The following is a 14,840-nucleotide window of genomic DNA, read 5'->3' as shown; positions in this document are numbered from 1 at the left end:
CTCCGTAGAGATGCCACCACGGGTTTCATCAGTTTGGTGAAGCACCATGGGGCGGAAGATAGGCCGAAGGGGAGGCAAGAGAATTGCCACATGCGACCTTTCCAAAGGAAGCGGAGGAACCGTTGAGACGAGGGGTGGATGGGCACGGTAAGGTAGGCGTCCTTCAAGTCCACCTTTATCAGCCAATCTCCCGGCCACAAAAGGTCCCGAAGGCAGTGGATCCCTTCCATTTTGAAGTGGCGGTACACCACATGTTGGTTCAAATTTCGGAGGTTTATCACTGGGCGGAAACCGCCTCCCTTCTTCTTGACTAAGAAGAGGTTGCTGACAAATCCCGGGGAAGATGGAAAAACTTCCACTATGGCTTTTTTGGTCAATAACTCTTGTATCTCGTTGTCTATGAGAGCAACGTTGAGAGCTGAAAATTTTATGGGGTGTGGAATTATGTCCAACTCCGGAGGGGAGTAGAACTCTATCCGGTAGCCTGTTACCGTATCCAATATCCATGCGTCTGACGTAATCGCAGACCAACCGTGGATAAAATACATCAGTCTGCCTCCTACCGGGACATGGGACTGGGGAAGGAGGGGTGTACTTACCAGTCGACGGACGGGATCGGGGGTAGCCTCTGGCACCGCGTCCTCTCCATGGCCTTCCTCTAGGAGGAAAGAACGGTGTGGGTTGCGCCATTGGAAGCGGGTAGGAGGGAGGAGCCTGAGCGTAGTGAGCTGGAGCTCTGGGTGGTGGCCTATAGTAATTTGATCGGCCGGCAGATCGGCCCCTATTTCTGCCAGCCCTGGCAAAAACCTTGGATGAGGTCCCTGACTTCTTCAAGGACGATTGGGCTTTGTCCAAGGAAGTAAATAACCCCACAAACTTGTTAATATCCTTTATGAGGGTGTCCCCGAAAAGCATGCCCTCGGCTGAGGGACCCGGTTCAGATTCCGCTAGATGGGATAGCTGGGGGTCTAATCTCATGAGGATGGACCTACGCCGCTCGGTCGCACAGGTGGTATTGGCGGCTCCGAGCATACAAATGGCCCTTTGGGCCCAACCTCTAAGCTGATTGAGATCTACTGGTTGGCTGGATGCAGCAGACTGTTCTGACAGGTCTAAGATCTTAGTCAAAGGTCCCAGAAGGTCTAGTATACGGTCTTGTATGGATTTGAAGGAGCGTTCAATGCCCTTTTTTGGGAATTTCCCATTTTTTGTCAGATACTTCATGAGTATCGGGTCAACCTCCGGGGTAACAACTACTTTCCTCGGTATGGAGGGTCTAGGGCATTCTGCCCTCAATTTATTTCTATTTGCCCTCTCTAGTGGTCTTCGGGTCCAATGTTCTACAAAGTTGGACACTTGTGGGAGAGGGGCCCAATCTCCGGAGCGAGGGTGTGAGATCGCCTCCGGGTCAAAGAATGGCTCCCCGAGGGAGTCCAAAATAGGGTCACCCTGGGTGTCAGGGTTAACGTTATTGGGTAACGTCACTGTCCCACCTTCCTCATCATTATAAGCAGACTCTGCGGAGGACTCAGAGCTAGCGGACGAATCTTCGTCAGTGGAGTCCACATATGAATCAGGCTTGGCCCGCCTAGCGGATCTGTGCCTCTTATTAGTTGTCTCCTCGAGGCCCGAGGGTCGTAGAGAGTCTGGAGGTAGTGTGGGTTGGCAGGCCCTTGTGGGGGCTGCCTGGAGCATGGATTGAACTTCCCCTGCCGGGGAGTCGTAAGCAGGCATCAAATGCTTGCGTTTGTGGGAGGATTTTCCTCTTTTAATTGTCGGATCAATGGCAAAGGCTGGCGGCCCTGAAAGGGGTGGTACCGTTTGCTGAGAACCGGATGGCAACGCAGCGGACGCCAAAGCCGCCTGAACTGATTTACTGATCAGTTCTTGGATTTGTACCGCATTCATGAATTGAGTAGCCTCGCCTGCGGATGGTAAGGCGTTTGAATTGGCTTCCTCAGACATATTTGATTAAGGCAGTAATCAGTAGATGTACTGTCAATATTTTTAAAATCAAGCACTGTACTATTGCACCCCCAGCACTGCTTGCTGTATCCTGGTATGCCCTAGTTCTAACAGGGAGATCGTCTTAGGGATGCTACCAGGGGGCCGCTAACTAGCGCCAAAGTAGGGTAAAAACCTGCTGAAAAATCCGTGGCAAGTTCAGGCTCCTTTCCTCCACACCGTACGCGCTGGACTGAGCGATGTTGTGGGAGTTACCGAGGAGGCTGAAAGCCAAGGAGCGTAGTCTCGCGAGACTACGGCTCCCCTGAGTTGTGATAGGCTGAAACGCTGCGCTTCTTGTTTGGGCCGCCCCTTAGTGCGCGTCAGACGCGCGCGAAGGCCAGGAGCGGCGGGAAAGAAGCGAGGAAGAAGGAGGGCTAAGATGGCGCCCGGTAACAAAAGGGGGGACGGGAAAAGAGCGCTGATGTGAGTAGGGAAAAAAACGCTGTCGCAACAAGTGCCGCGTTATCTGTTATTGAAAAAGGACTATAACGATAGAAGATAAATAAAAACAAAAATACAATAAAAGTAAAAATACAATAAAATAGTAATACAGATGGACCTCTGATAGCCCATAAGCGGGTGCGGAGGTACCGCAACGCTAGGGACAGCAGAGGTCGACACTATTCACTAATCTCTAATAGAGACTATTAACAAACAAGGACAATATACAATCTATACTTATCTGGCTATGAGCAGAAAGAAAGAGGAGGAGTTATGGTTCAGCAGCCCCCTTTATAGGAGCCTCCTGGGCTATGATTGGCTACAGAGTCCTCAGAGGGGCTGCTGGGAGTTGTAGTTGAGAAAAGTTTTTTCTTTGAATACATTAAAACTGAAAGTTCTAATTTTTCTGCTATGGGCATTAATAAAGAAAGATTAATGCAAGATATGAGCCTCCTGTCTGATATATAACTCAGGATCAGTACAGGATAAGTAATGTAATGTATGTACACAGTGACCCCACCAGCAGAATAGTGACTACAGCTCTAGAGTATAATACAGGATATAACTCAGGATCAGTACAGGATAAGTAATGTAATGTATGTACACAGTGACCTCACCAGCAGAATAGTGAGTGCAGCTCTGGAGTATAATACAGGATATAACTCAGGATCAGTACAGGATAAGTAATGTATGTACACAGTGACCTCACCAGCAGAATAGTGAGTACAGCTCTGGAGTATAATACAGGATATAACTCAGGATCAGTACAGGATAAGTAATGTAATGTATGTACACAGTGACCTCACCAGCAGAATAGTGAGTACAGCTCTGGAGTATAATACAGGATATAACTCAGGAGAAGTACAGGATAAGTAATGTAATGTATGTACACAGTGACCTCACCAGCAGAATAGTGAGTACAGCTCTGGAGTATAATACAGGATATAACTCAGGAGAAGTAATGTAAACAATGGCACAAACTTCTTATATGGATTAAACTGACATAAACAGGAACACACGGTTACAATATATTGTTATTGATTTTCTCTTCTTAGGTTTTAGTTTGGGTACATTAATACTGGTGAAGCTGCACCCACACTATGGACTAATCTACAACAACAAAGGCTCTGACAGCCCCTAAGGTCTATGGGACGGGACGGTTACCTGTATTAACTCTTCAGAAACGTTTTCCTTAGGAAGCAATGAAAGAAAATAGGATTGTATTAAAAGGTCAACACAGAAACCTCAAATGGTGAACACAAACTATTAACCAAGACTCACACACATTGCTGCTTATTCCCTGTAGGAGATTGAGGGTAAAGCCGCATGTCCACACTGAGGAATTGGAGAGGAATTCTCACTTAAAAATTCCGCCACGGAATTTCCGTTTTTTTTCTTACACCCGGAATTCCGTGTGGAATATAAGCGGAAACAGTTTTTTTTTTTATTTTGTTTTTTTGCTGGACTACAACCACCAGTTAGAATTTCCCCCCCCCCCTTTTTTTTTTTTATTATTATTCGCGCGGAATTTCCGTGCAAATTCCACATGAAAAGGCGTTCGTCGGAATTTTTTTTTGTAACATTGCAGTCTATTGGAATATAGATGCGGATTCCGCATGAAGAACGAACATGTTCATTCTTCACGTGGAACGGAATTCCGCTCGCAGAAAACTGAGGAGCGGAATTCAATTCAAAATCAAGGGGGTTTGGCAGTGCTGAATGAATTGGAGAGGAATAAGCGAGCAGAATTACTCGAGTAAACTCCTCAGTGTGAACATACACCACGACTCGTGCCGCCAAGGCAGGGATACGTCCAGAAAACTTCAAAATGGGGTGAAGACCTCTCTGTGCTCGGACGGGCACGGGCCCCATTCACTTCAACGACCCCCAACGTACTAAGCTAGTGACCGACTACTAGAGATGAGCGAATTTACAGTAAATTCGATTCATCACGAACTTCTCGGCTCGGCAGTTGATGACTTATCCTGCATAAATTAGTTCAGCTTTCAGGTGCTCCCGTGGGCTGGAAAAGGTGGATACATTCCTAGGAGACTCTTTCCTAGGACTGTATCCACCTTTTCCAGCCCACCGGAGCACCTGAAGGCTGAACTAATTTATGCAGGATAAGGCATCAACTGCCGAGCCGAGAAGTTCGTGACGAATCGAATTTACTGTAAATTTGCTCATCTCTACTGACTACCTTTAGGTCACATTAGAGTAGTGGTGTCCAAACTGCGGACCTCCAGATGTTGCAAAACTACAACTTCCAGCATGCCCGGACAGCCAACGGCTGTCCGGGCATGCTGGGAGTTGTAGTTTTGCAACATCTGGAGGGCCACTGTTTGGACACCACTACATTAGAGTATACAAGTTTTGGCTTGGACTGAAAAGTGCAGCCAAAAAGGCGTCTCAACGTCTCAAAAGACATACAACGATGGTTGCTGTAAGGGCATGCTGGGAGGTATAGTTCTGCAACAGTTTGACAACCACAGATTGGGAAACACTGATCTAATGGTTCATAAACTGAGATACCTGCCCAGAATAAAGCTATAGGACTATACTTTATGAATCAATAAATAAGATATCACAGCTGCCAGCTGCTAACAGCTCATAAATCTACACCGCCACGGCTCATGTGTGCATCACATGATACAGCTGAAGACTGCAGGTATCAATGGACGCACCATCACATGCACCACTGTATGGGCTTTTCTTTAGCATGTATACAATGTAATATATGAGCAGTATATAATAGTACACAGAATATACGTGTATATCAGCACAAATAGAACATTAATACAGACAAGACATAAGGTTGTTCTCTCCCGCACATCACGTACGCTCCGTCTCGCTCTATGGAGCACGGTTAGAGTTTTCCAATGTCACGTCCCAAGGTCATCTGCAGAATATTAACAATAATCCTATAAAGAAAGAGGGAACGCCGCTCCGAGCTCATATCAACCACCCGTGTTACTCCTTATGCATGGACTCCGTATATAGACATGTATGAGGCAGTGTATATACAGTATATTGTAGAGGAAAAGGAGATTTTTTTTAACCCTTACCGTAAAATCTCTTTCTCGAAGGATCCATTGGGGGACACAGACTGTGGGTGTATGCTGCTGTCTCTAGGAGGTGCCTAAAAACAGCAGCATATACCTACGGTCTGTGTCCCCCAATGGAGCCGATAGAGAAAGTGTATATACGGTATATTTTACACACACATCCTGATGTAGAGGACAATGTATACAGTATATTACACACACCCCCTGATGTAGAGGACAGTGTATATAGACATGAGTATATATGGTATATTACACATACACCCTGATGTAGAGGACAGTGTATATAGACGTGTATATACGGTATATTACACATACACCCTGATGTAGAGGACAGTGTATATAGACGTGTATATACGGTATATTACACACACACCCTGATGTGGAGGACAGTGTATATAGACGTGTATATACGGTATATTACACACACACCCTGATGTAGAGGACATTGTATATAGACGTGTATATATACGGTATATTACACACACACACCCTGATGTAGAGGACATTGTATATAGACGTGTATATATACGGTATATTACACACACACACCCTGATGTAGAGGACAGTGTATATAGACGTGTATATACGGTATATTACACACACACACCCTGATGTAGAGGACAGTGTATATAGACGTGTATATACGGTATATTACACACACACCCTGATGTAGAGGACAGTGTATATAGACGTGTATATACGGTATATTACACACACACCCTGATGTAGAGGACAGTGTATATAGACGTGTATATACGGTATATTACACACACACCCTGATGTAGAGGACAGTGTATATAGACGTGTATATACGGTATATTACACACACACCCTGATGTAGAGGACAGTGTATATAGACGTGTATATACGGTATATTACACACCCTGATGTAGAGGACATCCCCTACATCCAGCCTCCTCAGGATCATCTTATTAGTACCTAATCTGATTATGGATCTCCTCCTCCCCCCATAGCCCTGACTGTTCCCATATGCAAGTACCGCACCACAAAATCATGGAAATACTCGATGTAAATCCATCAGGACGGCCACTTCTCTTAATACTTATTCACACTCACACTGTAGTTGTATTTTGTTTCCTGTCCCAATTCTGAAAAAAGCAGCAAAAACCGCCATCTATAATAGAATATATTATGTCACGTGATACATTATACCAGTCCACAAACATTATAATGACCCATTGGAATCTAGAGTGTGAATTGTGTCCGATCACCTGCAGGTTTTGGTTACGGCTCCACTGAACTTATTGTAGTGATACAAATGGACTTTAACTATTGAGCTCCAGCTGCAATCCAAAGAAATATATTGAGCTCTGTGCTATATAGTGGAGAACAGCGATCAATCAACGGTTAAAGGGGTATTCCAGGCAAAAATTTTGTGTTATATATCAACTGGCTATTTGTAAATTACTTCTATTAAAAAATCTTAACCCTTCCAATAGTTATTAGCTTCTGAAGTTTTCTGTCTAACTGCTCAATGATGATGTCACATCCCGGGAGCTGTGCATGATGGGAAAATATCCCCATAGGAGCTGCACAGCTCCTGGGATGTGAATCATCAGAAAGCAGTTAGACAGAAAACAGCAACTCAACTTCAGAAGCTAATAACTATTGGAAGGATTAAGATTTTTTAATAGAAGTAATTTACAAATCTGTTTAACTTTCCGGAGCCAGTTGATATATATAAAAAAAAAAAAGTTTTGGCCTGGAATACCCCTTTAAAACCAATCTGTGGCTCTACAAAATGTCGTAGTGTAGTCCCTAAATTAGAAGTAGTTTGGCTTCAGGAGTGATGAATCTGACTCAGATCTGCAACAATATTTGCAACTGCGACATTAAATTATTAGCATATTCGGCCCCAAATACGCACGATTTGGTGTGGACTTGCCGCTGCGGAAACGCTACCGATTTCCCGCCTACTCTGAGGGTACATTCACTATTTGCAGAAATGCTAAAGGTTTTCCGAAAGGATTTGCAGATACAAAATCCATAGAGAAGCAACATTTCAGCAAAGTAGTCAAGAACTTAAAGGAGTACTCCGGCGAAAAATAACTTATCCCCTCTCCACAGGGGGTCCGGCCGCTGGGGCCCCCCGCGCTCTCAGTGAGGAGTGTGTGTAGTCTACTGGTAGATGGCACGTGCTCTATTCATTCCTATGGGAGCGCCGATGATGCCCGAGTACAAGGTCTTTTCGGCGCTCCCATAGGAATGAATGGAGCGCGGCATGCCGGTAGGTGACATGCGCTCCTCACTGAGCGCCGGGTCCTGTACTGTGGTTATTTTTTGCTGGAGATCACCTTTAAAGCAAAGTTTCCAAACCAGGGTTCCTGCAGCTGTTGCAAAACTACAAATCCCATCATGCCCGGACAGCCTAAGGCTGTTCGGGCATGCTGGGAGTTGTAGTTTTGCAACAGCTGGAGGCACACAGGTCAGCAAACACTGTCTTAGGCAATGTTCACACAGCAGAATTTCAGATATACCGCTCAGCAATTACGCTGCCAATGGCTGTCCGGGCATGCTTGGAGTTGTAGTTTTGTAACATCTGGAGGTCCACAGCTTGGAGACCACTGATCTAAGAAATCAAACAATAAGCCACAGGCATGCTGGGAGTTGTAGTTTTGCAATAGCTGGAGAGTGACAGGTTGGACACCTAGGGTATAGGGTAAAAGTAAAAGCTTTGCTGACCTTGTTCGCTCTGCCAATAAGAGTAATTTAGGATCCATGGAAACGGAGAGCACATATAATAAAAATAAATGTAAAAAAAAAACGTACGTGACAGTGCAGGGGATAAAACAATAAAATAGCACCGTCTGCTCCACCGATATATACCATGAGGATTCCAAAATCTCCCCTGAGTCACGGTGAAATCGCAGCAGTGACCTTGATTATTTCCCTATAGAGGACGAGCTGTTGGCGATCTGCGACAGTCACAGGATTCTGACCACGTAGGATTCTTGAGAACGTTCCCCTCCATAGAGAAACACTGAGGATACGGTAATGGCGACCGCGACTAAATGGTCAGATCGCGACTTGTGGATCCCTACAGACCTACATAAGGCAGACACATTGTAGTGTCCGTATAAGTGCAAGACACAAATCTCCATAGACCAAGTGAAAAGAACTTAGGTCAGCAAAGGGTTAGATACACACGACAGGCTTAGATACAGCAGCTCAGCAGACAGTATCACACACTTAGATACACAGCTGAGCAGGCTATCATACGTGACAGGTTTAGATACACAGCTGAGCAGGCTATCATACGTGACAGGTTTAGATATACAGCTGAGCAGACATTATACGTGACAGGTTTAGATATACAGCTGAGCAGACATTATACATGACAGGATTAGATACACAGCTGAGCAGACATTATACGTGACAGAAACACAGGTGAGAGGGCAGTGTGACTCATGACAGGCTTAGATACACAGCTGAGCAGACTATCATACGTGACAGGTTTAGATACACAGCTGAGCAGGCTATCATACGTGACAGGTTTAGATACACAGCTGAGCAGACATTATACGTGACAGGATTAGATACACAGCTGAGCAGACATTATACGTGACAGGATTAGATACACAGCTGAGCAGACATTATACGTGACAGGATTAGATACACAGCTGAGCAGACATTATACGTGACAGAAACACAGGTGAGAGGGCAGTGTGACTCATGACAGGCTTAGATACACAGCTGAGCAGACTATCATACGTGACAGGATTAGATACACAGCTGAGAGGGCTGTATGACTCATGACAGGCTTAGATACACAGCTGAGCAGACTATCATACGTGACAGGATTAGATACACAGCTGAGAGAGCCGTGCGACTCATGACAGGCTTAGTCCAAGTGCTTTTATTCAGCCGTCAAAGACTTTATTATGAAGAGGAAACGTTGCCTGTCTTCTCATTTCTCTTGTCTGCAGGGTCGTCTTCCACCTCGATTTATTGGGCCGTGGTCGGGTCTTGAGGACTGAGCGCCCAAGGACTTGAAGTCTGACACTGGGCACCATTCATCTTCTTTACATGGACTATCATGACAGGTAGAGATGAGCAAACTTACAGTAAATTTCATTTGTCACGAACTTCTCGGCTCGGCAGTTGATGACTTATCCTGCATAAATTAGTTCAGCTTTCAGGTGCTCCCGTGGGCTGGAAAAGGTGGATACAGTCCTAGGAGACTCTTTATTAGGACTGTATCCACCTTTTCCAGCCACCGGACGAGCACCGGAAAGCTGAACTAATTTATGCAGGATAAGTCATCAACTGCCGAGCCGAGAAGTTTGTGACGAATCGAATTTACTGTAAGTTTGCTCATCTCTAATGACAGGCTGAGATAGATACACATCTGTGCAGACAGTATGACACGTGACAGACTTAGATACACAGCTGCGCAGACGTGACAGGCTTAGATACACAGCATGACACGTGACAGGCTTAGATACACAGCTGCGCAGACGTGACAGGCTTAGATACACATCTGTGTAGACAGTATGACACGTAACAGGCTTAGATACACAGCTGCACAGATGTGACAGGCTTAGATACACAGCATGACACGTGACAGGCTTAGATACACAGCTGAGTAGACAGTATGACACGTGACAGGCTTATCTAGACAGCTGAGCAGACAGTTTCACACATGATAGACTAAGATACACAGCAGAGGTGACAGTATCACAAATACCAGGCTTAGATACAGTAACCCTCAGCTGTGCTCCTCCTCACCTGGTCGCAGGGCTCCTTCTCCAGGATCAGGCCGCACACCTGGGAGCAACGCTCGAACTTCCTACGGCGGAAATAGCTCCAGGCCTGAAGAAGAGGATCCATGTCCAGCCCTATCCGGAGCACAGACACCGGGAAAAACCGGGAGGAGCAGCGGAGGAGCGGGCCCCGTCACCCTGACAACGGCGCAGGCTCAGCGTCCTCTGCGTAGCAACCGCCGGGTCCTCAGAGTGGGAGGGCTGCCCGCCGCGCTGCCTGCTGGGAGATGCGGGGTCCTGTCTGCAGCTGTCCGTGTGTGCCTGATGGCGGAATCACGGTCCTTGTGGACGTTGTTGATATTTTCTCCAGTGAAGCCGCGGGCAGATATTACCAGGCACGTGACAGTGTAGTCAGGGTGTCATCCCTAGCAACCAATCACATTACTGCTTTCATTTTCTAACCTACAATGTAAAAAAAAAGCAGGAATCTGAATGGTTGCTATGGGTAACCACCATTGTCTGTACTGGATATTACCTCAGAAGGGTGTATAATAGTGTATTGTGAAGGCGTAAGATCAACTATGGCGCCATCATTAGGGAATTATTACAGAAATTTAAAAATAATTTGCCCAAGAATATGTAAAAATCTCCATCCTGCCCCCGCGATTTAATGTCCGTGCGCGGTTTATGAGGAATTTGATCTGTTTTCGACCCATATCACTGACTTTCCTGTCATATTTGCGGTGTCAGGAACATAGATAAGCGCGGATTACGACCGCCTTTCCGTTTTTGTGGGCTCCTGGGTGTAAATTTAGATTGGACGTTTTTGTCTCTCTTGTGGCGCGTAGACATTTAACCCCTCCCTCACCCAAAGCCGAAACCGCCACCACAGTGTATTCACCAATGGGCGCAGGATGTTGCCGGTATAATCGATAAAAATCATCTTTCCCCCCCTGTCCCCTACATTAGTGACCCCTTTAGGCCCGCTTCACACTACTTTCCTGCCCCTGTTAGTCGTATCCGTTTAGCATAACGCCAACATATACTATTAACAGGAGCAGCAGACCCCTTTGATTTTTATGACGTTGTGGAGTCACCTATTGACTTATGGACCTATGCGCCATTTGAAAAGTGCAGTCCGAGCTTTTGAGTCACTAGGTCAGTGGTCTCCAACCTGCGGACCTCCAGATGTTGCAAAACTACAACTCCCAGCATGCCCGGACAGCCAACGGCTGTCCGGGCATGCTGGGAGTTGTAGTTTTGCAACATCTGGAGGTCCGCAGGTTGAAGACCACTGCACTCGGTCATTCAGTTTGGCCATAGAAATCAATGGGTTTGTATTTGTCTCTATTGACCGCGATGTATATCTGAGCCGAATTCATGTGCAGCAGAATCCCATTGAAAACAATAGGAGGCTGCTTAGGTGGAATTTTTCGGCTGAATTCTGCTTGGAAATTCCACCATGGGAACGGGGCCTTAGACTCCAGTGGGGCCACAACTGTTTCCTCATTGGTTACACTCTCCTGCATGTCGCCCTTCTTTCCTACAACTCCTATGCAGCACTAGAATTGGACAACACAATCTGTCAGGAGCGGGAACATTTTATTATTGATCACAGCAGGAATCTTTTATACCTTACACCAGTGTTTTCCAAACAGTGTGCTCCCAGCTGTTGCGAAACTACAACTCCCAGCATGCACGGACAGCCGAAGGCTGGGAGTTGTAGTTTTGCAACAGCTGGAGACACAGGGGGAGATTTATCAACACCTGTACAGAGGAAGAGAGGTGTAGTTGCCTATAGCAACTAGATATAGAGGACAATGAAAACTGAAAACTGCACCGCTCTTCCTCTACACAGGTTTTGATAAATCTCCCCCACAATGTTTGGAAAACGCTGCCATGAACCCTGTAGGAGGAGGAGATTGGCCAAGAAAGACCCTAAACTGTGAGACCTTTAGTTGTGTTAGTTCTAATGGTGAACTTAAATATTTGTCTCTATAGGATGTACGTGAAAAGGCAGCTATCCCTGATCCAGTGCGAGTCCATCCCCGATCCAGTGCGAGTCCATCCCCGATCCAGTGCGAGTCCATCCCCGATCCAGTGCGAGTCCATCCCCGATCCAGTGCGAGTCCATCCCCGATCCAGTGCGAGTCCATCCCTGATCCAGTGCTTTGTCCAGGTATGCCAGTTTTCTTTGGTGCTTGTCAAGTTATTGAAATTGTTGTTGGGGGGGGGGGCGGCCTCCAGCTGTTGCAAAACCAAAACTCCCAGGATGCTAGTAGTTTTAGTTTTTCTATACCCGGAGGCAAACTGGTTGAGACACTGGTCTATGCTCAGGATAGGCCATCAATGTAAAATGCCTGGGAAGCGGTTGCCTGTGTGTGACCGTATTTACTGCAGTTCTGGCCATTGCATTCATGAACCAGCAGGATCAGGATTAACATTGTTGCACGTTTGTTCTATGCAAAGAATTGGGGGAAGACACAGAAATGACAGTAAAGTGTCATTCACACTACAGAATCTCCGCTTCTGGACCAGGCGCTGGCAAAACTCGGAAATGCGCCGTCTCAATAGACAGCTACGCATTTTAGAGCAGAGTCTATTCATTCTGAGTCTGGCATCCGGAATTTCCGTGGCATAGTGTGAATGGTGCAGCAGAATCCCATTGAGGGCAATAAGAGGCTGTTGCACCTTATTTTCCGTATTATACGTAGTGTAAATGGGCCCTTAGCGAACCTATAACCTTGTGCTGATGGTTGTGGCCTATGGGGTCCTGTATTTCTGGTTATTGTCCACATTCTTCTCCCCTCCTCTGAGTTTGTATGAGGACGAAGCAGAATGTGATGATGCAGAATGTTCTATCACTTGGTTGTCAGTCACTGTCATCGTGGTGCACGGCCCGGGTGTCCCTGTCTTCCTGGCTCCTGATGGGATGTGATGGGTCCTTTCAGCTGCAGACATGATAATCTCCCAGATGAGATCTTTATCGCCGTCACTCAGGGCGCCCGCGATTATGGACTGGTTCTGACGGCTGTAAACTGGTTCTCCATAGAAAATACTTTACCACATATACACCTCTCACGTAGGACACACACGTGCACCGCCCTGACACGTGCAGTCATACCGGTCCGGCGTGCAGTCATACCGGTCCGGCGTGCAGTCATACCGGTCCGGCGTGCAGTCATACCGGTCCGGCGTGCAGTCATACCGGTCCGGCGTGCAGTCATACAGGACCGGCGTGCAGTCATACAGGACCGGCGTGCAGTCATACAGGACCGGCGTGCAGTCATACCGGTCCGGCGTGCAGTCATACCGGTCCGGCGTGCAGTCATACCGGTCCGGCGTGCAGTCATACCGGTCCGGCGTGCAGTCATACCGGTCCGGCGTGCAGTCATACAGGTCCGGCGTGCAGTCATACAGGTCCGGCGTGCAGTCATACAGGTCCGGCGTGCAGTCATACAGGACCGGCGTGCAGTCATACAGGACCGGCGTGCAGTCATACAGGTCAGGGCGTGCAGTCATACAGGTCAGGGCGTGCAGTCATACAGGTCAGGGCGTGCAGTCATACAGGTCAGGGCGTGCAGTCATACCGGTCCGGCGTGCAGTCATACCGGTCCGGCGTGCAGTCATACAGGTCCGGCGTGCAGTCATACAGGTCCGGCGTGCAGTCATACAGGTCAGGGCGTGCAGTCATACAGGTCAGGGCGTGCAGTCATACAGGTCAGGGCGTGCAGTCATACAGGTCAGGGCGTGCAGTCATACAGGTCAGGGCGTGCAGTCATACAGGTCAGGGCGTGCAGTCATACAGGTCAGGGCGTGCAGTCATACAGGTCAGGGCGTGCAGTCATACAGGTCCGGCGTGCAGTCATACCGGTCCGGCGTGCAGTCATACCGGTCCGGCGTGCAGTCATACCGGTCCGGCGTGCAGTCATACCGGTCCGGCGTGCAGTCATACAGGACCGGCGTGCAGTCATACAGGACCGGCGTGCAGTCATACCGGTCCGGCGTGCAGTCATACCGGTCCGGCGTGCAGTCATACCGGTCCGGCGTGCAGTCATACCGGTCCGGCGTGCAGTCATACAGGTCCGGCGTGCAGTCATACAGGTCCGGCGTGCAGTCATACAGGTCCGGCGTGCAGTCATACAGGACCGGCGTGCAGTCATACAGGACCGGCGTGCAGTCATACAGGTCAGGGCGTGCAGTCATACAGGTCAGGGAATGCAGTCATACAGGTCAGGGCGTGCAGTCATACAGGTCAGGGCGTGCAGTCATACCGGTCCGGCGTGCAGTCATACCGGTCCGGCGTGCAGTCATACCGGTCCGGCGTGCAGTCATACAGGTCCGGCGTGCAGTCATACAGGTCCGGCGTGCAGTCATACCGGTCCGGCGTGCAGTCATACAGGTCCGGCGTGCAGTCATACAGGTCAGGGCGTGCAGTCATACAGGTCAGGGCGTGCAGTCATACAGGTCAGGGCGTGCAGTCATACAGGTCAGGGCGTGCAGTCATACAGGTCAGGGCGTGCAGTCATACAGGTCAGGGCGTGCAGTCATACAGGTCAGGGCGTGCAGTCATACCGGTCCGGCGTGCAGTCATACCGGTCCG

The 14,840-nt window shown here is 47.9% G+C and overlaps 2 protein-coding genes across 5 annotated transcripts in view; one reads left to right on the top strand and one right to left on the bottom strand.

The window, feature by feature from the left end:
* The window catches only part of TTC8 (tetratricopeptide repeat domain 8), a 42,634-nt gene extending 32,131 nt beyond the window's left edge, over window positions 1–10,503 (bottom strand). The window contains exons 1-2 of one of the 2 annotated variants that reach the window (XM_056545626.1): window positions 10,263–10,503; window positions 3,613–3,639 (exon numbers count right to left, since the gene is read on the bottom strand). In XM_056545626.1, coding sequence (XP_056401601.1) covers window positions 3,613–3,639; window positions 10,263–10,364 — 129 coding nt within the window. In that variant the 5' untranslated portion in view covers window positions 10,365–10,503. The remainder of the gene's footprint in view (window positions 1–3,612; window positions 3,640–10,262) is intronic. The other variant, XM_056545627.1, reaches the window with a different exon arrangement.
* EML5 (EMAP like 5) overlaps window positions 10,412–14,840 on the top strand; it is a 151,480-nt gene continuing 147,051 nt past the window's right edge. The window contains exons 1-2 of one of the 3 annotated variants that reach the window (XM_056545621.1): window positions 10,412–10,632; window positions 12,239–12,416. In XM_056545621.1, the coding sequence (XP_056401596.1) occupies window positions 10,562–10,632; window positions 12,239–12,416 (249 nt within the window). In that variant the 5' untranslated portion in view covers window positions 10,412–10,561. Of the gene's footprint in view, window positions 10,633–11,125; window positions 11,161–12,238; window positions 12,417–14,840 lie in introns of those variants that run through there. The other 2 variants (XM_056545622.1, XM_056545623.1) reach the window with 2 other exon arrangements.

This window comes from Hyla sarda, chromosome 11, assembly GCF_029499605.1.
Source record: "Hyla sarda isolate aHylSar1 chromosome 11, aHylSar1.hap1, whole genome shotgun sequence".
Classification (NCBI taxonomy): Eukaryota; Metazoa; Chordata; class Amphibia; order Anura; family Hylidae; genus Hyla; species Hyla sarda.
This window is presented reverse-complemented; position numbering and strand designations above follow the sequence as displayed.